This window comes from Fukomys damarensis, unplaced genomic scaffold, assembly GCF_012274545.1.
Source record: "Fukomys damarensis isolate Sample0158 unplaced genomic scaffold, DMR_v1.0_HiC HiC_scaffold_16, whole genome shotgun sequence".
Taxonomy (NCBI): Eukaryota; Metazoa; Chordata; class Mammalia; order Rodentia; family Bathyergidae; genus Fukomys; species Fukomys damarensis.
In genome coordinates, this window is record NW_022900928.1 from 117939191 (window position 1) to 117961961 (window position 22771).

Below are 22771 nucleotides of genomic sequence, written 5' to 3' on the forward strand. Positions count from 1 at the left end.
CCCCCCCCCCCCGAAGCCCAGGATTCTCTTCTTTCTGTTTCCAACTCTGTTAACCTCCAGCCTTAACTCTGGGGCTTCTGGGGATGGAGAGGGGGGCATTTCCAGGAATACACATTCTCTTCCCACAGAAACGCGAAAGCTGCATAAAACTCCAGAAACTTTCAGCTCCCCGCACCTCCCAGGACCTCCGGATACTCCAGCGCTACCCTTCAACCTTCGAGCCAAACCAAGATGCTACTGGTGTGATGGGAGAGGGCAGCTCCTCCCCCTCCAGGAGCCGTGCAGCATGGGCAGGGGATCCCCTGGCATCTCCAACCTCTGGAACCAAGATGATGCTTTCCCGAGGGTGGGTGATAAATCGGAAGCCTGAGCAGCCCCAGGGGGCGCCTGACCGTCAAGAGTCTGGAGGATGGGGATGGAGGTTCCAAAGGTGCCGGTGTGACAGGCGGCGTTTACCTGGCTGCGGAGGCAGAAGAGCAGGGGCAGGAGGCACGAGAAGAGGTATTTACCCCATCGGACCAGGCAGGAGAAGCACCAGCTCAGCCGAGCCATGTTGCACCCGAGAGAGTAGGAGGCTGGCTGGGCGACGGTAGGAGAGGAGGAAGGGCTGGCTGCGCGGGGGATGGAGGCGAGGAAGGCAGGAGCCCTGCTCCCGGGGTCTCCCGGACCTTCCGTCCCAGGGGAATAGCGCTTGCGCCCCGCCCCCTCTAGCGGGAGGAGCGGGGCTAGGGACCCGCCGCGCGGCCCCAACCTGGCTCCATCTCCCGGGAGCGCCTTGCTGGGGTCCTCCTCCAATGGCTCGATCTCTGCTATCCTGGGAAGCGGAGCGCCTCTGCTTCTCTGGCCGGCTGGGGTGCGAGAGCAGCGCCCCGGCAACTTTTGAGGTGCGCGGGGAGCCGCGCAGGAGAGGCGCTGGGGACCTGGCAGAGGCGGTGCGGGGCATGGGTCCGCCTGCGGGAAGCAGCGGCAGCCAAGGGGGCCCCGGGCGGTGGCAGCATTGTGCGCCCCGCTGCAGTGAGTGTGTGAGCGTGCGTGTGTGCGTGTGCGTGGATTCCCTCCAGATCGCACTCCAATTCCCATATTGCTCCCCGGAGCATAATGTGATTAAGTTAAACAGAGCCAGCCGGCTTCCACCACCTTAACCCGAGCTCGCCTATGAGGACACTAAGAGCGATCAGAACCAGCTGTTTCCTCCTAGGCCAACCTCTGACTCCGGCTAAGCTGGTGCTCTCTCTCTCTCCCAGCCAACTCGAGGTGTGTAGACCCTGAGAAGATTCCAAGCACCCCAACAGGTTGGAAGAGAGAGTGGCTCAACAAAATGGAAAACTAGCGGGCACATCCCCACCTGCTGGGATGCAGGGCCCTCTGCTTCCTGTTTTCACTCTGTTGAGTCCCATCCTGCCACCAGGCACGGCCCCTCCCTACCTCCAGGGTCCTCTCAGGAATACTGTTTGCAGTCACCAGATTGGGACCTTGGAACTAGGGAGAAGGAAGAAAAGACACGGGAAGCAGAGATGCTGGGCTCTGGGGAGAAGGGGATGTAGAGACAGACTGAGATGGCCTGACTGATACCCATAAGCACACGAGAAGGGCTGGCAGGGCAGCCATGAGCTTTGCCCCACTTCTGTGGCTGCTGAGAAGCCAAGAGGGCAGGCAGCCAAGCCCAGAGAAAAGGGGGCAGGGAGCTGCAGCAGGGCCTCTTCTGCAGCAACAGGCCCTGGGAGCCAGCCAGGCCCACACCCCTCACCCACCCCCAGGGCCTGCGCCATCTCAGGGCCAGGCTGTCTTGCTGTCACTGGCTTCCCTTGCGCCAACTAGGGTCCCTTTCCCAACGTGTAGGCTGAGGGCCAAAGGGTGTGGGGATAGTTGAGCTCTGCCCTCAGGCTCTCCAGGGCCACAGCTGACTTCTCAGTCCAGCCCCACCCCCATTTCTGCTGTGCACCCCCAGAGGAGGCAGCTAGAGCTGGCACTGCGGGGGACAGGAGAAGGAGCCCAGGAAGATGAGCCAGTGAGGGAGGAGGCAGCTGGGTGAGTGAATAGAGGGGGAAGACAGGCATCAGAGCCCTTCAGCCCCATCAATCAGTCCCCGAAGCAGGGACACCACCATCACTTCTCCACTGCAATGGTCCAGATGGAAGCTGGAGGGGTGTCAGGAAAGCAGGTGGAATGGTAGTGTCTCTCACTAAAGCAAGTCATCCCTACAGGTCAGTCTTGGAAAGTGCCCACCATCCCTAGCAACAGGCCTACCATTGCCACACCCTGCTCCGGGCCTGGAGGGAGGGGGCTTCAGAATTCACCACAGCCTCCCAGCTTCCCAACTTGGGAAACAGAAGGAAATGGACTTAATCATAGCACGTGGAAGGGAGTTTAATAGAAAGACCTTAGAAAGCAGAAAGAAGTTCTTCAAATAGGACTGGCTGCCTAGCGCATGGGAGCAAGGCAAGATGACTTTTTGTTTATGTATGTATTTATTTTTGTACTGAGAATTGAACCCAGGGCCTTCACACTGAACTATAGATTCATCCATGTCTTTCTCTTCTTTTTAAAATTTGAGACAGAGTCTCAGTAAGTCACTAAATTACTCAGTCTGGGCTGGAACTTACTATCCTCCTGCCTCAGTTTCCCAGAGTTCTGGGAATACAGACACTTTCCGCCACATCTGCCCAAGTTAGTTTTTTCTTCAGAGGATTCTTAAGGTCTACTCATCACTTAAGCCATGAAAGACGCTCCACACACAGAAGGAAGCAGAGAGGTGGGAAGACAGGGAGGCAATAACTATATCCAGCCCTCCCCGACTTGAAGATATTGATGGAAAGGGCTCCCAAAGACAGAGACCTTTACTTCTAGCCTCTGCCCAGCAAGAGGCACCTTCAGCCAATGAACCTCAGGGGAGAGGGAAGAGTCTGAGGCTGACAGGGATAGGCACAGAAGTCAGGCCTATCACTGCCTGGAGAGCCTCTCCAGTTTTCCCCTCACAGCTCCTGGCCCCACCATTCCCCAGGGAGCTTCATGCTAAATGTTTCAATTCCTGAAGCCCAAGGTTATCCTGCCCCAAGTCCTCTGTTCTGTTTTCATCTCCTACAGAGATCAGAATCCTGAGAATAACAACTGCAGGAACCCATACCTTCCAGAAGGCATCCAGAACCTCCTGGAAGATTCTAGCAAGGACCTTCTTCCTCTTTCACCAAAACATATGTGTGGGGGTGGAGGACTTCCAATTCCAAGGTCTCCTCCCAATCTTGATCCCCACTCTCCCTCAAAGTACTCAGAACACCAGAAGCTACAACCTGCCTATGGTAAGTGCTAATGCATCCTCCTTCCTTTCCTCTCCTTGCAAGCCCCTGACCTCAGGAACAGAGATGTAAGGCTCCCATAAAGAACTAGACACCAGGGGCTGGGGATTTAACTCAGTGCTTCCGGCGCCTGCCTCACAAGCACAAGGACCTGAGTTCGATCCCCAGTACCAAAAAAAAAAGAACTACACACCAATATGCAGGTCCAGAGGGCCATGTCTTTGAGGCCAAAACATGGTGTGAGGAAGGGATTGGGAGACCATGGGTAGGATCCTGTTTGTGAGAGGGCCCTCATGGCAGACCCTACATAAAGACCTCTCTTCAGGCCCCCATTGGGGGCCCAACGGTAGTCCCCAGCTCCTCACCTCTCCCTCCCCAGTGACAATATTTTTATTTTATGTGTTTGTTTTTTGGTACCAGGGATCGAATTTGGGCCCTTGAGCTTTTGAAGCAGGCAGTAGAACCACTGAGCCAAATTCTGGCCCCCCAGTGACAATTTTGAAGAGCTGGTCACCATCCAGGAGATGGCCATCAAGGTTAACTGATCCTCTGATGACTCCTTATCCCCCTGCCCATGTGACATGGCCCACGCCAAGCTCCCACAGAATCCAGGGCCTGTCTCACAGTCCTGCCATCCTCTGATCCTCCTCCTTCCCCTCTCTTCCCCTCTCTTCTCACCTGGGCCTGCAGGTAGCCATGGGACTATACTGGGTCCAGCCTGGGTGTTATGGAGATCACGCTATTTCACACTCCTTCATGATCTTTTGGACTCTGGGTGAGGGCCAAGGAGCAGATTCCAATCCTCATCCAGGTGGGATAGAGGCCATGTTTGCAGAATGGGCCCTCCCTAAATCTTCCTGGGATCAGAGCCTCTTTTCTCACCGAGAAGCAAAAGAAGAACAGGAAACTTCCCAGAGGTGACCAGTACAGGTGTTGGAGAAACAAAAGAGCAGATTGTGGCCCACAGGCCCCCTGGGACAGCCCATGGAAGGAGAGCACAACCAGCCCAGGGTAGGCACAGAGCTCCTCTGTCCCAGGCCTTCAGGGCCGAGGTGCCCCTGGCTGGTTTTATCTGCAGGGGGACAAAGGCAGCTCCTGTTAGGGGAGAACCACTTGGGCGACCGGTTGGAGACTCCAGGTCTCACTTTCACACCCAGAGAGAGATGTGTGCAGAAAGCTCCCTGGGGACCACCCCCCCATCCTTCTCCAGGATTAGAGGAGACAAAGTTCCATGGGCCTCTCCCTCACAACCAGAGGTCGAGCTTCCCTACCCTCTGCCTCAGTGATTCTCCCTTGGGCCCCAGGGAGCTCTGCCTTAGGTGCTATCTCCCAGGCTGGCTCTCTAGGCCCTCATCCCTACCCCACCCAAAGAGGCATCACACCAGCCACACTCATGGGGAACTGCCCAACCAGCCACAAGGCTCAGAACTCATATCCAGCCCCTGGGCTTCTCTCCACACACCCTGGTAGAGGTCCCTACAGGGCTCCAGGGAGGCCTCTTGTGCCCACCCCATTAAAGTCCTTCCATTCCCTGCACCCACCTCTGTGTGACACCAGTGTGCTCAGCCTTTCTCTTCTGGGAACACTGGCTCACTCCTTCACTGTCTCACACTCCTCCCCACCAGAATGCCAGCTCCAGAAGACTTCTCCATCATTCCTAGGTGCATCCTAGGACCTAGCATGATACCCGGCATGGGGCAGGGACACAAGGCACTTGGTAAGTTGACTGCCACAGTTAAGCAAAGAAGGCAAAGAGGGAGGCCATTCCCGTTTCCAAATCCAGGGGTCCCTTTCACAGCTGTGGTATATGGGCTGGTGGGGATTGTGATTTCTGAGGTTCTTGCCTCTACCTCAGCCTAGATGAGCAAACCTTTATGCATCTACATTCCACAAACCCCCTGATGAGAGACCCCATGTTTCTTTTCTGAAACTGGGCCGTGATATCCAGTATTGATTCCAGTTAATCTTAAAAAGGACCCAGCCCCTTTCCTTGTCCATTTCCATGAGGACACTGAGGCTCTGCGAGATACAGTGGCTTTGCCAGGGGTCAAGCAGCTAGGCAATGACCATGCCAGAACTCAGCCAGAGACCCCAACCCTGGCTCATTGCTTTTCCACAGCACAACACTGCAGCCAGAAGGGGAGAGAGGGGAGGAGGGAAGGCAATGTCTCTCCTCCCAGAGGAATCACAAGGAGGTGACTCCCTGGATCCTCTTTCTCCCTTCACCACCACTAACCAGGTCCCTGGTCTCCAACAGTCAGGAAGTTCCCCTTGATACCTCACCTCCATCCCCGTTCTCAAATTCCAGACTATTTCCTCTTAGCCTGCCTTGCCTAGAGAAGGAGAATAGCTTGGTCACTCTCGCCTGCACAATAAATGCCTTCAGACGTGGCTCGTTATTCAAGCCCCCTCCCCTCCCCACCTCCACTCCTCTTCATTCTCCAGGCTGGGAATCCCGGTCCTCCCGGCCCCTTTCCAAATGACTTCCATCACCACCCAGCAGCTGACATGATAAACGCTGGGAGGGGGAGGGGCGAGGCCAGCCTGCTGTGATCGGGGTATTGATCCACTGGGCTCCCTCCCTTCGAAGCTGGGGGTGGAGAAAGAAAAGATGTCCTGAGGTCATCCTGGTCATCCCTCTGCTCCTGGAGTGCTGGTTGCAGGGCCCAGGGTGGAGACAGCAGACCTGGGAGCTGGGCTGCTGGGCTGCTGGGCCTGAGCCCAGGCTCCTGCAATGAGATTAAAGCAGGGACGGTCTAATTGATTCAGATGGAACTGGGGGAGAGAGTGAGATGAATGGAGAGAGCAGGAGGAGAGAGAGGAAGGAGGATGGAGAAGGGGGAGGACCAGAGGGCTAGGCTGGGATGCCCAAGAGGAACAGCGCATGCAATCACCCCACCCCTCCTGCCCAGCCCCCTTCCACAGAATGCAACCACGGTCTGGTCTGCCCTGAACTGGACAGAGAGAGTGGTTCAGTGTGGGTGGCACCACAGGAAGGGAGCTGGTTTAAAGTTGCCTGTCCTAGGAATCCAGATGACACAAAAAGGCAAGACAGTGGCAGTGATGGGCAGACATCTGGAGGCACCAGGAGAGAGACAGGATAGAGAGGCAGATGCAGACAGATAACCAGGTCCTGGTTCACTTTCAATCCATCCACTGCTTCCTTCTCTGCCCCGTGACCTTCACCCATCCAGCCCCCTGCCACCCCACTCCCTCCTGCTGGGCCATCTCACTGGGCTCTTCTCCTGTGCCCACTCCCAGGCTATCGTTTCTGCAGTGGGTTTTTCCATCCACTGAAGCCAAGAGAGAAGGTGGACGGCCCCTGTCCATCCTACAAAGAGCTTTGAGTGGCAATGAAGGGCTATCTTCCAGGTGAGGGGAGGGGAGGACAGTAATAAAGGAAAGGGAAAGAATGCATAGGGTGTAGCCAGCCAGGGAAACTGAGGCACAAAACAAGGCAGGCAAGGCCTCATCCCCTGGCTCCATGAGCAACAGGGCTGGGGATTCCCGGATACTCCTGTATCCCCTGGCTCACTGAAGGGGCCGCCCCAGAGCGGGGTCAGAGCTGAGACCCTCCTGGGCTCAGCTTCAGGCATCCTGGTCAGAAGCCTGATACCCTGAGCCACGGACCTTGGGCCACAGCTGGGTGAGGTCCAGAGCAAGCTCCTGGGGGTCCCCAAGCCCACCCAAACATGAGTCCTGTACCACTGCACAGTAACAGGAGAGACGGCGCCTCAGAGCAAAGTCCTCGCCATTCCTCAGATCAACATGGGGGGCTCCCCCGGCCCTTACAGACTTCCATGGTCCAATTTGGCCTCCTCTTTTCCCTATCCCAAAAGGTCCCAGATCCTCCTTGGAGTCCACTTGAGCACAGCTTCTGGCACATTATATTCTCTGTCTGCCAGCCTCAGGGCAGAGCAGGGCAGCGTCCGGGCAGACCAGAGAGCAGGAGGTTTCTGCTGCAGCTACCCTCAGCCAGCCCGGCCCCATCTGGCCCTATGGATAGATAAGCTGGGGGCACAGACCCTCCCGGGAGCCTCGGTGTCCTCATCTGTCAAACAAGTACCACCGTATTTGCCTTTCTTACCTCCTGAGCAGTTCGGACCTTGCCAGGAGAAAGCATAGGTAGGTGAAGCATCCCCTCCATCATCACTATCCTTACCTCCCAGAGAGAAGAATCCAGAGCAGAGTTCACAAAGAATCCAGGGTCCAAATTCTGGGCCCGGCGCTTACAGGCCTTGTGACCTTGGGGAGATCATTTCTCCAGTCTGAGCCAGTTTCCTCTTCCTTAACGTGGAGCCAAGAATCCTAACCTGAAGGCGCAGTTGTGTGGACTGAATTGACTGCCTGACATTGACCTGACTCATCAAAGTGACCTCAGGAGCTCCCAGACAAATATCACAGAACCTGGGGCCAGGTGAGCCGCCCAAGGCAAGTGCACGGCAACCTTGCCTGGGTCTGCCAGTGCCCGTTGCCTAGTCCCCCCCACCCCTGACGATGCTCCTTGCCAGAGCCCTCATCTAGAGCGCCCTGTCTGGAACACAAAGTTCACAGCCCTAGCCAGGGTGTGGGCACCTCAGAAGAAGAGCCAAGAGTCTCAGAAGGGTGACACCAAAGGAGCATCGTGAGAAGATGCTAGAAGTGGGCCAGAGGGTAGGTAGACTGAGGGCACACAGGACCCAGTAAAAGAAAGGAATTAGAGAAGAGAGAGAAGGGAGCCCAGCAATGATTTCCTGAGTCCCCCACCCAACAGAAAGCAAATGAGAAAATGAGCCAAGATTGAAGTAGAAAAATACTCAAATTAGACAACAGGCAGAACTTCCAGTGAGGCACCACACTGCCAGAGAAACTTCTATTTTCAACCTTCTGCTCCCCATGCTCTCTTTATGTGCCCCAACTAAGTTCTGAGTCTTTAGTTTTTCATGGCTCAGCATAAAATCTCAGTTTTTCAAAGCCCCTGCTCCCCTTAAGCAGGAAAATGGACCAGCCCTGCTGTCCAGTGCCTGAATCTCCACCATACAAGCTGTGCATCCAGAAAGACAAGCGCCACAGGCTGGGGCCCAGTCAGTGAGGAGCAGGGGACTGGGACAGGGAAGAGAGGGAGTAAGGAGAGCTGGGAACCTCCCCCCAGAAAGACAAAAGCAAGTGCTGAAGGAACTTCCTGACTGCCTTGGACCCCACATGATAGAGTGCTGTGCAGAGCTGATGGAGCAGAGCCAGGGAGCTGCCTGCTGCAGTGGGGGTGCCTGTGTCGTCTTCATTAGAGGAGATGACAGTTTGGGAGCTGCCCTGGTCCTCCTCCCTGAGCCCGCGTCTCACTGGAGGAAGCCTCTCTCTCTCTCTCTCTCTCTCTCTCCTTCACATCTTGGGTGCTGGCTCAATGCTCACCATCCATGAATGGCCTCAAAATGCACCTTAAACTTCCCATCAAGGAAGCAGAGGGGCCGCCATCTGGGTCACAGGTAATTGCACCCGAGACCAAAGAAGTGAATCAGATCCTTCCGAGGCATGGCCTGATTGAACCCATGTGTTTGTTTTCGTTCCCCCTAGAAAGCCCGCTAAAACAACAGTAAAGGGTTCTTTTTATTTTTTTTTTAATAAAGCATAAATCCGGGTGGAGGAAAAAAAAAAGGAGCGGAAATGCCAACAGCAGCGCATGATGCTCAGTGTACACCTCCCTGCAGCCCTTCCATTCCAGCAGGGCAACAGACACAACACCCCCACCCTGTCACCACACCACTTCCTCCTTTCAGCAATTCCCTGCCCAACAGAGCCCCAGTTCTGCCTCCTAGGCCAGTCCCTGGAATCGCTTGTTAAATATTTTGAATATCACCCCGACAACAGTGTTCAACATCTGGGAGATGGAGAGCGAAGGGTGACTGGGAACTATAAACCCAACACCGCAGAACATTGAACCAAAGTAACGGCCAAGAAGCAGCTGATTCAGAGACCAGAGACCCCCAAAGGCTCAGGACTGGTGACCTCAGAGACTTTCCAGAGGGGATATGTGTGAACTGGAAATAGGAAGTTGGTAAGACTCTGAGGATGGGATACTATGACAATCCAGATCTCCTCTCTGATCTGGAAGGAGGCACGAGACTCATTCCCTGGAAAGAGTAAGTCAGCAGCAGCCTGGGGACAGGAGGCACAGCGGAGGGTGTGGCTCTGAAAGGAAGGTGTATGATCACTGAGCTCCAGTGGCAGCCGGGCCTGCTCCTGCCCCCAGCAGACAGGTGGGGATTTCTCTTGGGATCCAGGGAGCCCAAAGGGAGAGACGCAAAGATACTCATCAAAGTTTCTGCCATGAAGCTACCCCAGCCTGGCAGACAGGTGAGGGCAAACAATCCGCCCTTCGGTGTCCCAGTTTAAACATTGAGCTGAAAACTCAGGTTCCTGAAAGCTTTGAGTAAGCAACGGGGAGCAAAAGCAACTTGGAAGAAGCAAATATAAGGCAGGAAAAAGAAAGGCTAAAGGATGGTCACCAATACCCTCTGCAAGAGAGCAGAAGCAAGTGCAGCCATGAAATAAGAACCAGACACTGTTAAAATAAAAAGAACATCCAAGCAAGGCATAGTAGTGCATGACCATAATCCCAGCACTCTGGGAGGCTCAGGCAGAAGGATTACAAGTTTGAGACCAGCCGAGGCTACTTATTGACCTTGTCTCAAAAAATACAAAAAGGGCTGGGGGTGTAGCTTGGTACAAAGGTCATGGGTTCAGTTCCCAGTACCACAAAAGTAGAAACATTCAGGGAACCAAAAGGTGGGCTTGGCAGACCCTTTTACTGGGCACCTGCTCCAACCTGCTCACCACCCTGGAGCCCCTGAACTAGAGAATCTCCTAGGGAGTAGAGATTCTCTCCAAGGGAGTGGAGGCCCAGAGAGAGGGTGGTGCTCACAGGCCAGGAAGCAAGAGACAAGGGCCCAGGGGCAGGGGCTCAAAGGGGTAGGCATTAGCCTGGTGAGCCTGTGGAAGGTCCCCCTGCGCCTGGGCCCTCTGGCCCCACTGGCCCAGAGAGGCTGCCACGCAGTATTCCCAAGAGGCAAACACCCTGCCTCCTCCAGGTGGGGAAGCGCTCTGCTGAACTGACCACAGCCCCATGACCAGGCACACCACCACCTCTCCACCCAACCACCCACCCTGGAACACTGTGCTTTGCCTGCAGTCTTCTGGGCTGCACTCGGTTCCACCTCCAGTGCTTACTGGTGGCGAGGAGTCCTGGGTTGATCTCAGCCCTGGGCTCACCTCTCTGCCTGAGTCGCTCACCAGCACCAGGAGTTCCTTCCCAGGAGCCACCCCCAGCCCTCCCAACTTCTGTCTGCAGCAGTGTGACGGGAAGGCCCCAGAGCTCCCGCAGAAGATGTGAACCAAACAGGCCATGTGGGACCCTGCAGGCTGGCCTCATGTCTGCCCTGAAGCACACCAAGCATGAGTCTATTTTTAGCCAGGATCCAGCCAGCAGCCTACTGCCCAGGGTTATTCTAGACAGTGGGGTCACAGGGGTGCCAGGGTAGAGGGAACCGCAGCAGAGGTACAGGCAGGGGTACCTAGGGGACAGCACCTCTAGGGGAAAACCACTGCTGAGCAGAGGAAGGGCAGGGACAGTCCTGCCCGGGGCAGGGACGGCAGGTTCAGGGCAGAAGTCTAGAAGGGCTAGAAGGGAACTATGGAGATGGGGCTACCTGGCAGCCCTCAGTGCCCAGGAATGCAGGCGCTACGGTGGAAATGGGGGACAGACATGGAGAGAGTGAGCTTCAGGGTGCAGAGGACAGGAAAGGGAGAGAGAGAAGTGCAGAGAGGGACAGACAGGTGGAGATGGAATGACAACCTCAAAGAGCAGCACAGGCGGTAAGGGTCACTGGCACCCACTGGTGGGCGGCAGAATCTATCCTCTGGTCTGTATCCCATGCACTCCCAGCCTCCCTTCTCCCAGCAGGGACACTCAGCCTCAATCCAGGGGCCCCAAGACCATTCTGTTCCCCTGAGTCCTTCTGGGGTCCTCTCCTGTCCCCCAGTTCCATATAAAAGATGCCAAGTTGGGATGTGGACACTCTCACACACACAAGGCCCCCTGGGAAGAGAGGGAACAATGGGGAGGGGAGAGGGGTGTCCCTTTGTCCCCCTGCCTGGCCTCAGGAGTTCAAATCCACACAAAGGGCTTCACAAAGGGCCTCTCGCTCCCAGAGGGGGAGATAAATGAGGGAGGGGAGCAGGGAGACTCCAGAGCTGGAAATGCCCCATCCTTGGGTCTGGGAAGCAAGATGGGGGCTGTTCTCACAACCCCAGAGGCAGCTAAAGAGCTGGGGGTAGGGAGCGGGGGAGCAGGCAAAGGCAGTGGCCTGGGGGAGGGGTCTCACATCTCAGGGGTGAGGGAGAAAGCTGGGGCCTGGAGCTGCTTCCCGGGAAGACAGAGAGAAAGGCTGACCTCCTGGAGATGAGGGAGAGGCCACAGGCCCAGGCCCAGACCTACTCCATCCCTAAGGAAGGTGGTGGCCACAGCTCCTCCCTGCCATCCTCCTGTGACCTCAGGTCTGGCTGCACCCATGGGAGCAGGGCATTGAGAGGCTCAAGGCTCTAAGACAGGCTCAGGTGGGGGTGTTCCAGAAGGCTGGCTGGCTAGCCAGGCAAGGCAAGGGATCCCTGAGAAGAGGGGAACCCTTCCCAGGAAAGGCTCAGGTCACAAGGCTTCCCTGCTTAACAGAAAGGGTGAGAAGCACAGAGAGGCCAAGTACAGAGGCCAGGTCCTCAGGCGACACTGGCAGTGCTGAGGCTGGGTGCACCCCTATCTGGGCGTGGCCTCCTCATCTGTGAGGCAGGCTGACAATGCCTGCCTGCTTCCTTTTGGACTGTCCCGAGCAACGTGTAAAGCTGTTTCTAAAGGCATTTAATACCAGGATGTGGTGGCACATGCCTGAGAGGGGAGCACTTGGAGGCTGAGGCAGGAGGATCACTGAAAGTCTGTGGCCAGCCTGAGCTAAATAGTAAGTTCAAGGCCAGCCTGAACTACATAGGGAGGACCTTGTTTCAAAAAAAACAAAGCAAAACAAAGGGATTCACTGTCATTGCCGCCTGTCCCTAGCCCCAGGTTTCCAAGAGGAGCTCAGAGGTGAGTCTGCTGGCCAGGTCAGCAAGGGAAGGGGTCTGCCAATGACCCAGAGACCCCTTCCAGAGAGAACGAAACTGATGTTAATTGAGCACCTGCTATATGCTGGGTACTCTACATACCTTAGCTACCTTAATATCCTCACTAACCCTACAAGGTAGGTGTCATCACTCCCACTTTCCAGATGAGGAACCTGAGGCTCACAGATTAGTCATCAGTAGAGCTCCCACTTGTAACCAGATCAGCCATATCCCCAAGTGCATGCTTTTCCAGCACAAGTCCTCCCTCATTTTGTTGCCCTTGATGTATGAGCTCTTCTGTCCCCACCTCTCTCCTGTCCCAGAGAGGAGCTCCCAAGACAGCCTCCTCCTGCCCTCCCCACCCCCAGCTGACCTCAGCACTCATGTGTGCAGACCACAGAAGGTGACAAAAGAGGGGAAGGAGATGCCAAAGAGAACAGAGTACAGCAGGCATGGCCAGTGCCGCCTGCCCACAGCCTGGCATGCACTGCGAAGCTGGCCATTCAGAGCAGCCCTCTGGGTGGCCTCCATTCTCCACATTTTCTAGCTGGGGAAGCTGAGGCCTAGGGCACCCAGCCAGGAAGCGGTAAGAAAGGACCCGGCTCACTTTCACCAGCCCGGCATCCCTATTCCCATGGCCACATAGCTTCCTCTCTGAGCTGAAGCCTCTGAAAGGTGGTGTGGAGTAACATGGGGATCGAGAGACCTTGAAAAGGACGCAAGGGGATCCCAGAGAAACTGCCCCCCAGCATCCCTGAACACTGCTTTCATCCTTCCTCCCCCTGCTTGCCTTGCTGTGCTTCCTCTGAGAGGCGAGGAATAAATTAGCCCTGCTTAGCATATTGAGCAGCTGAGGTTAAGAGGCCTTCTGGGTGCCTCACACTTCTCAGTGCTCAGCCGCCTGCTGCTGCTGCTGCTGCAGTGGTGGGGAGCGGAGGGGGCCGTGGAGGGGGTGGGGCAGGGCAGCCTGAGCAGGTCAGGCCTCCCCTGAAGGCAGGCAGCTCAGTGCTCAGCTCACTCCTGCTCTGCTTCATTCCCCTAATGGCGCTGCAGCTTGGCACTTGCTCTCGACACCCAGCCCCAGAGGCCAGCCAGGGTGACCGTCCTGAGGAGTGTCCGGCTGCCCATCCCCCCACACTCGGCATCAACTTTGTTTGGTTTTGGTTTTGCCTTCAGCAACATGTCTATCGTGCTTTGGATGGTGTATCAATGACCGCTGGGGTGGGAGCCTCTGCACAAGGGAGTGGAGTCCAGTATAATACAGATTCCTGAATCTCCCTACCCAGGACCCTCCCTTGCCCAATGCATCCAGGCCTCAGTTTCCCCCTCAGCATTGAGGCATCCCAAGCAGAAAGGAGAAATGGGGAGAATGAAAAGAGGGCTCAGAGGCCAGATAGGGTCACCCCTGCTGTGAGCAGGACCACACTGCCTAACACAACCGGGGTAAAGTATGTCCCCCCAACAGCCAGGAAGGGGCTGGAAACCGGGAAGCCAGGCAGCCAGCAGAGGAAGGAGGGAAGGAGCAGCACAGCTTGGGGCTCTAGCTGCTGCCTCCTCCCAGATGCTTAGGCCACACCTATCCCTCCAATCACCCAGACCACAGTCCAAACACTGTCTCACTCCACTACTCAAGGCCCTCCAGCACCCAGTAATGCTGCTTACAGACCTACTGCATGCTGGGAAAACCATTGCTGCCTTTACTACATGAGCCAAGTGCAGGCCACACCAGGGTGCACTCATTCCTGGTGACAGGGACTTCCTCCTGTGCCAGCTTCACTCCCAGGCTCTCTGTTGACTTTACTGACATGCCCTCCCACTGTCCATGCAGGAGACCTAGGATGCTTCCTGGATGCCCTCCCTCTCTCCCTTCCCAGGATCAGACCTGCATGGTGGCCTGAGGCTCTAGCGCTCTCCAACCTCCAGCTCAGGCCTCTCTGGAAGCCATCTCCCCTGATAAAATCAGCACACATCTGGCCCATCTCATTTCCTGGAGGATTGGATGAACCTGATCACTCAATTCAGTAACAACAACAATGACAATGATGACAGCAGCTGTCCTTTGTCCCGTGCCCCATGCTGTACTAAAGGCTGTTAAGGCAGTGGAGGAAACTGAGGCATGGAGAGGTTACATACTATGCTCAGTAAAGCACAGCCCTTAAGTGAGAAAGCCAAAGCTGAACTCAGTGTATCCCCACAGCCTGCTGTGTAGATGCCACCCTGTTCTGCCTCCACCTAGGATCCCACACCAGGCTCCTCACTCCAGATCCTTGCCCCCCCCCCCCCCCCCCCACCCCCGGTCCTCCATTCTGCATCCCGCCACCCTGGGAGGGCAGGACCCACAGGTCTGGCCTGGACTCGAGCTCCCCTCAGGCCTGTCACCTGCCCAACTTCCATAGGTGTGACGTCTGTTCTGAGTTAGGCAGCAGGTAAGCAGGGCCAGGACCAGGCAGAGCCAGCTGGAACAGGGGGCCCGGGAATGACACATGGGATGAGGAAGGACAAGCAGCTGCCGACTTGCCTCCCCCACTGTGTCGTCTTTTTTTTTTTTTTTTTTTTTTTTTTGGTGGGGGGGATTGAACTCAGGTCCTTGAATTTGCAAAGCAGGCAGCAGAACCACTGAGCTAATCCCCGACCCCAGACTGTGTCATCTTTGAAAAGCCTGTTCACCTCTGCTGTGAGGGCTTCCAGACTGCCCCAAGCAGAACAGGTCAGTCCCTGCTCCAGACCCCAGGCACAGCACATACACACCTTCCTGACACTCCAGGCCCAGCAAGTCAGGATGTTGTGTTTGACCATCTTCTTCCTCACTGAGCCTCCCAAAAGGTGAGGACTTATGCCACTCCTGTGCCCTCCAAAGTTAATGTGTTCATGTGTCGGAAAACTGATCCCCATTGCAGCAGCAATTGGGAGGTGGGGCCTAGCAGGAGGTGTTTATTCATGGGGCACAGTTGACATGAATGGATTCATGCCGTTAGCGCCAGACTCCTCTATAAAAGGACAAGCTCAGCAGAGCATGGTGGCACACACCCACAATCCGTGCACTTTGGGAGGCTGAGGCAGGGGGATCACAACTTTGAGTCCATCCTGGGCAATTTAGTGAGACCCTATCTCAAAATGAAAAAAATAAAAAGGGCTGAGAATGTAGCTCAATGGGAGCTTCAATCCCCAGGGTTCAACAGCTTCCCCCTCTTGCTCACTCTCTCTCCTCCTCCTCCCTTTCTCTCCCGCTTGCCCATGTGATGCCGCAGATGCCAGCCCCTCAATCTTGGATTTCCCAGCTTCCAGAACCCTAAGAAATAAATTCTAGTCATTAAAAATGAGCCATTCTCAGGGGTTGGACTCAGACACTGGGTTACGTGTGTTCACACCGTGCTCAGCAGAGGGTGGCAGCTGAGAGGGAGGAAAGGTGAGCGGGCCCAGGATAAAGACAGATGAGTCAGAGCGAGACAGCATATGTCTGGAGGGGGACATGGGTGGAAAAGATGATGGGTTAGGTTAGCAGACAAGTGAGAACTGAGAGGCTTCCTCCGGGAGCAGAATCAATATGGCGCCTACAGGGTTGGGGCCTGCAGAACACCAGGCTGAAGGCTGGGTCAGAAGACTCTGAGGATGGCATCTAAGGCCCTACCAGGCTGTTCCTAACTCCTTGTGGTTTCACCTATGGCAGGAGGAGTAGGGTAGAGTGGAACTTGATAAGGAAATCAAAGGTTCCTGAAAAGGAGCATTGGCAAGAATGCCCAGAGGAGCTAGACAATGGCAAAAGTTTACACCAAGGCCAGAAGACACCCCTCGTGACTGCCACCTGCTGCCAACCCCAGCTGGTCACCAAGTCCCACCCTCCTCACTCTCTCCAAAGCCCCAAAGGCCTCCAAAACTCAGCTGACTTCATCCAGCCCTGCACACCTTCGTGTACATATTCCTACTTGATCTCTCATCATGCCTGAACCTGACCATGTTGGCCACATCCTAGCTGCCCCCTCCCCACTGGGGATCTGCCCAAAGATGCTCAGGTCCAGGTAAAGCTCCAGGGTCAAAGAAAGACCACTGTTTTCCAGACCCAATAGCTCCATCCCTGCCCATTATTGTCCACATATGCACTTGATCCCTATTTGGGTCCTCTCTCTGGGATCTCTACCTGTCTCTTCTCACCAAGCATCTGTCCATCCGTCCATCCATCCATCCATCCATCCATCCATCCACTGGGCCACCTGTACTGAACAAGTTGAAGGTCCTTTGCTAAGCTAGTAGGATACCAAGGTCATTGAAACACTGAAAACACTGTCTTATAGACTTACCAGGAAGACAAACTTATGAAAAAGTATCAACAGACGCACCCCAACATTCTTCTATGCCTGGCTATGAAGGAAGACTAAAGCTGGGGCTTCTGTGTGCTCTTCCTGGAGTAGCCTTAGAGAGGCCCAACTTCCTGCCCTGGAGCTTAAGGCTACTCAGACCAAGAGGGGAGGGGCTAGACAGAAGCACTAGGGCTAGGGTCTCCAGGATGCAGGGAAATTTAGGGACCACAGCTGGGACAGTCAGAAAGGGGATCTGTCCCCAAGATGTTGCCTGGGACACCTTGCCTCCCACGATGGGCCTCTGTGCTCATGGCAGTTTCTGCTTCCCACTCTGGGGGCTGCCTTAGCTTGTCTGCCCTTGGCATCGCACTCTGTCCTGCTGCCCGGGGCCCGTGGCAATTTCATACATCAAACAAAAAGGCAGGGGCTGGCTTCTTGCCCACCAGGAAAGAGGGAAGGAATAAAGGGTGGGGCCCTATCCTCAGCCTCACGCCCTCCTGCCCCCACAAGGACCCAGGCCAGCCCCAGGGAGAGGATAAGGCTGAATGAGAGAAGGGTCATTGACCTCATCCACCCCGCATGGGGGCAATTCTCTACGGCTTCTTCCTCTTACCCTGCTGAGTCCCACCCCGGGGCACAGAGGGGTAGGCAGGAAGAAGAGAGTCACTACAAGAGCATCTATGAAGTATGATAAAAAATAATACAGCGAATGCTTCTTTAAAAATCTTAACACAATAAAAACACATTGCTATTAATCTTCCTCAAAACACTCCAACTTCAAACACACCTTATCCTATTGTCCCCGCCACTTTCTGAAGCAGTTCTGGAGTCCTCCATCCTGAGTGATTTTAGTTACCCTGTCCTGGCTGCCTAAATGTCCCGAATCAATTCAAAATGTTTACTTTCATGGTCATTTTGACTTTGGGGACGAGCCAGCTGTCACATGGTACCACATCGAGTGAATAAAGTGGATGAGTAATGTTTTTATGAGCCTGCTTTTCTGTTGGATGGCACTCAGCAGCAGCATTCACTGTATTTTTTTTTTCTGTCACCTTGTAAAGACACTCATTAAAGAGGACTTCCAAAACTGCTCCATAAAGTGGCAAGAATGATGAATAAAGGGCCGTGGATTTAGCTTAGTGGCATCACGCCTGCCTGGCAAGCGCAAGGTCCTGAGTTCAATCCCCAGTACCAAAAAAAAAAGAATGATTAATAAAAGTGTCTGAAGCTAGGGTGTCAATGGCAATGTGTCTTTTAATGGTAATAAATGTTGCAAAATTTAAACATTCATGGTATCTTTTGATCAGATCCTGTATTTGGTTGCTAGAGAACCTTGTCTCCTCCCCAGCACACCTCTTAGGCTTATTGTCAGAACACCCGAAGTGCTCCCTGCACAGAATGATTTCCCTGGTGCCTCAGGTGCTAAGATCTTCGAGACATCTGTCAACACGAAGGCATGAATGTACCCAACAGACGGTAGAACATGATCACCAAAAGACATGCAGGGAAATGTTCACAGCAGAGCTATTCGCCATAGCCCCAAATTGGAAACAACCCTAATGCCTATCAGTAGCAGAGCGAATAAATCACACAATGCAACACGATCTGGGAATGAGAAGCAACAATCTACAACTGCACGCAGACTATGGAGGAAATTCACAACCAGAATGTTGAACAAAAAAGTCAAGGGCAAAAGAATACATACAACACCCTCACTTATAGGACAAACAAATCTGTGCTGTGAGAGGTTGGGATAGTGAAGAACCCCTTGAGGAGAGGCAATGACTGGCAGGGCAGGAAGAGGGGTTTCTGGATGCTGGCAAGGCTCTACTTGACTCTGAGTGCATGGGGGCGTTCAGCTAGAAGTTTGTAGGCTTCTCTGTAGTTGTGAAATACTCCGCAAACTGGAGAAGTGCCTGATATTTGTAAGATGGGGGGAGTCATTTCACCCCTCCTGTCCTCCCCCTCCTCCTCACTCTACCTCCAAGCCAAATCCTTCCACTTCTCCCCCAAATCAGCAGCAGCTTAGCTCAGCCCTTCCGCAGCCACCTCACATACAGAAGACTTCCTCACCTGCCCAGGCCCCTGGCTCGGCCTCTTTCTCTCCCTCTCCAGTGAGCATGGTGGAAGAGGGGAATCATGGGATCCAGGAGCAGCTGCACCAAGCCCTTTAGTCCCACATCCCTGGACCCTCACATGATGCTCCTCTTCCCTTCTTGCCTCTGTCAGCTCATCCTCCAGCTCCTTGCTTCAGTGTCACCTCCTCATCTTCCACTCCATCCCTCTGCTACCATCTTCCAGGACACCCTTTACCCTCATTGTTCATGGGCACAGCAATGTTCCACGTGATGCTACTTGTGCAATTTCTTGTTTAGAGTCTGTTCCCTCTCGTTGCTGGACTGACAACCCTCCTGGGACAAGAACAGGGCTTTTGGCCCTGTCACTAGCTCCTAGCTCAGTGGCCTGGCTTAGCACAGGTATTCAAAAGTGCTTGGATCAATGTGAAACAGAGGAATGCCCAGGCCTGCCTGTCATGCAGGTAGTCTTGGGAGAAGGCAAAAGTCACATTTGGGGGCAAAACTCCTACATGTCTGGGGCCAGTACATCTGGGATGTGGCCCTGGTTCTGCCCTCTGACTCATAGTATGACCTTGGGAGAGTTGCTTCCCTTTTCTGGGCCTCAGTGTGCTCATTTGTGAAATGCAAGGGTAGACGTGAGATGCAGGGCCCTGAGTGTGTGTGCATGCGTGTGTACAAGGTGTGTGTGTATACAGTAGTTGTGTGTGTGTACATGTCTTCCTAGCAAAAACAACCATACCTTTCAACAGATTCTGTGAGGGGGACTCGTGACCTCAAAAGGCTCAGAATCACTAACCAAGATCATTTTTCAACCCTGGGGGCTGATGGTTGTATAACTAGAGAGAGAAGAGGAAGTAATCCAACCCACAAGGGCGAGGGCTGGACTAGACCCCAGAACTTCCATCAGGGCACCAGCTCCTGAGCCCCATCTCCTGAGGGGGTGAGAGCCTGAGAGTTGTTTATCCACCACAAGAACGTGGGTACCATAACAAGAATGCAAGGGAAACTGCAGGCTCTGGGTTCCTGGAGCCTCCTAAACTCAAGGAGGCTCTGGGTTGGGAGAAGCAAAGACCAGACAAGCTGACCCCAGGGCTGGGTGTGAGAAGGAGGAGGCAGAAGCAACCTGGAGCCTTTTCCTCTTCACTCCTGCCACCATCAGACAAGCACCCACTTGTCCTGGGGTATGGCACAGAGCAAGGAGGCGAGGCTGGCACCTAGAGATGCCCGCCAGGCCCCTTGGCGCCCAGGTCAGAAAAGGTTGGCAGGAATGCTCAGGAGGGTTGCCAAGCCTCACCCTCCTTCCTCCTGAGGCTGGCATGTGGGGCCAGTGGAGGGCTCCGTTTTGGGGGGACTGTGGGAGCCAAAGGTTACCAAGAGGTGCAGGGCTCGTGGTTGTGGGCTCTGACAATCCAGAACAGGGCTCAGAGACCCAAGAACCAAGGCTGGTAAGGAGGGAGAGCAGATCACAAACTCAGGCAGAGGAAGAAGTCAGCAGGCAGTGGGTCTGGGGGCAAAGGGCACCCTAATGGAGAGAGGAGAGCCTGCCTATAAGGATGAGCCAGGCAACATGGCGGATGAAGAGGGACATACGGCCTGGGTAGGAGAGGGAGAGCAGCAAGGCTGGAAATGGAGTCAGTGACCAGAGCCCAGCCTGTGGCTCAGGCGAGAAACTTGGCCTGTGGAACCCCTGGCAGGAATGGCGGCATGTCTGTAGCAGGGCTGTCAGCAGGAGGGCTCTGGCTGCCAGCCCAGATGCCTGGGTAGCTTCTGAGCCCCAGCTCCTGAGGGGGTGAGAGCCCAAGAGATGTTTATCCACCACAAGAACGTGGGTACCACGCCTCCTCCGGCAAGGTCCCAGGTGATAGGAGGCAGCTGCTCTTTCCTGGGCCACTCAGTCTCCTGAGAGCTGCACTGTGAATGGGGCCTGGGCAGGGGGAGAGCAGCCGCCCCCACAGGCACCACTGGAGCCAGAGCCAGGGCACACGGTGGGGCCAGGGTTTTATCCATACAGATAAAGGACGGAGTGAGTCACAGCAAGCTCTCTCAAGAGGCCACTGGGAAACCAGCTCATCCAAATGCAGACACACACTCACCCCATCCTGTCTGTGTCCCTGGTGCTGTCACACACTGGCACACGTGAGAGCGCGTACACACACACACACGCGCGCATGCACACGCACACGCACCTCCTCTTCCTTCCCTCCTCTCTTCAACCACTCATTCCAGTGGCCCTGGTCTCTTCCCCCATCTCAGCCCTGACTACTTTGTCTCTGTCCGCCCTTACTTGGCCCAATAGCACCCATCCACCCATGGTGGATGGTGGGGGGCACAGGAGGGACTGTTGTAGGGAGACGGGGGCCAACAGAGTCCTGAGCCCACAGGCATAGGTCTTAAGACGAAATCAAAGAGCAAAGAATGCTTGGGGACAAGTCTAAGAAACAGGGGAGAACATGAGAAACTAGAGGCCTCAGTCTCAAGGAAATCTACTAAGTCAAAGAGCAGGATATGACCACAGAAACCTGGGTGCCCAAGGGTCTGAGGTGCCTCCCAGGGTTCTCTGTTCCAACCCCAAAATACCAGGAAAAAAGCTCAAACTCTCACAGGAAAAACTCAGATTAGAAGAACTTCCTGGCCAAGAAAGATCTGAGCTAGGAACAAATAAGAGGGAGACTATGACCTCCTCACCCCCTGGCACCTTCAAGGATAGAGGAGAGGTAGGGAGGCTCTGAGGCCATCAGGAGTGGGACTAGTTCTGCCTTGTTACCCACATTCCACACGAGGACCAAGAAGCATTAATTCAGCGTACCCAATCCATACTTCAGGCCTCCCCAGGACCTGTGCCAAGCTCAGGCCTCCTCAGAATCCCACTGGCACAGCAGCTACTGTGAGGACCCAGGCCTGTCCCTCACAGTCAGTCACCTGTGTGATGGCAGGGGCAACGGCTCTTGGAGGGTACAGTGTTCAGTTTACAATTCCCAGCACTGTGCCTGGCACCATCGAGTATAACCACAAATGTGCCACAATCTGTGCCCTGGAGGGACATTCAGTCAGGTGGGGAAAAGGGCAGCACACATGCACCAAGCATCCTAGCCACAATGGCTTCACAGCTGCCCCGATCAGGAGGCTGGGCTGGGACCTTGGGGTGCATGTGGGGTCACCCTGTTTCTGTGAGCCTCCACGGCTCGAATGTAAGACCGCAGCGTCACCCAGACCACAGCTCAGCCAATGAATCTGAGGGGCCGCTGCCTTTCCAGTCCCAGTAGGAGGAAGGCTGGGATTCTGCTGGAGGCCTGGAGCACAGCTAGCTGGTCCCTCTGACCCCAAATTCATCCTGCTCTTGAGGGAGAAATCCAGATTTGGCAGGGGTTTTGCGAAAGGTTTATTCAGAACAAGTACCTGTCTCCTCTGTCAGTTCCCCACTCAGGGCTCCAAGAATTACCCAGTACTGATATGGGGAGGGTCCCACCTGTCACCTCCTCAGTCTTTGCGGGCCTGGAGCCCTGCTGGCTCAGAGCCCACACCCATCCTGGCCACAGAGCCCTGTGCAGGTGGACAGCCACCTCTCCCCAGCGCCAGCATAGGGGGTGGGGGGTGGGGGCTAACCCGTTTCCTCCCTGCCCAGCACTGCCATCCACTCCCTCCCCGGAGGCTCCCAACCCTCCCCTGAGTTGTTTGCCTTCTGAGTCAGGCCCCAAATCACCTTCCTCCCAGGGGCACAAGAGACCTAGGTGAGACCAACACGGAACTGGCTGCCCCTCCACCTGGTCTAGTCCAACCCCGCTCCTGGGACAGCCCGTAATCACGGGCGGGCACTTTCCGGGCTTGGCTCCCTACCTGTCTCAGGTGGCCTGGGCTGTGGGGCCGGCCTCTCTGTAGCCGGGAGTCCCTCCCGCCCACTCCCTCCTCGCAGCGTCCCGCCTGGAGTAGCAGCAGCCGCTTCTCGGCGCCGGCCGAACCCCGGGGCTCCAGGCACTGTGTCCGC

General features: G+C 55.2%; 1 protein-coding gene across 4 annotated transcripts; it reads left to right on the forward strand.

Moving 5' to 3' along the window:
• Positions 1 to 60: 60 nt before the first annotated feature.
• On the forward strand, positions 61 to 7663 carry LOC117286367. Of its 4 annotated transcripts, none has more exons than XM_033764623.1 (5): positions 61 to 501; positions 3085 to 3296; positions 3984 to 4068; positions 4919 to 5010; positions 7463 to 7663. In XM_033764623.1, the coding sequence occupies exons 1-4, from the start codon at positions 84 to 86 to the stop codon at positions 4963 to 4965; spliced, it is 762 nt and encodes a 253-aa protein (XP_033620514.1). In that variant the 5' UTR covers positions 61 to 83; the 3' UTR covers positions 4966 to 5010; positions 7463 to 7663. The 4 variants fall into 4 exon arrangements, 3 of the variants coding, with proteins under 3 accessions (XP_033620514.1, XP_033620515.1, XP_033620513.1); XM_033764624.1 differs by lacking the exon at positions 7463 to 7663 and adding an exon at positions 5413 to 5427; XM_033764622.1 differs by lacking the exon at positions 7463 to 7663 and having other exon boundaries at positions 4919 to 5653.
• The last annotated feature ends 15108 nt before the right edge of the window (positions 7664 to 22771 follow it).

Coding starts and splice junctions, on each gene's coding strand:
- LOC117286367 (XM_033764623.1), top strand. CDS start 84: ATGGAGAGGGGGGCATTTCCAGGAATACACATTCTCTTCCCACAGAAA. Junction 502..3,084: donor GGCAGGAGGCACGAGAAGAG/GTATTTACCCCA, acceptor CATCTCCTACAG/AGATCAGAATCCTGAGAATA. Junction 3,297..3,983: donor GAAGCTACAACCTGCCTATG/GTAAGTGCTAAT, acceptor CTGGGCCTGCAG/GTAGCCATGGGACTATACTG.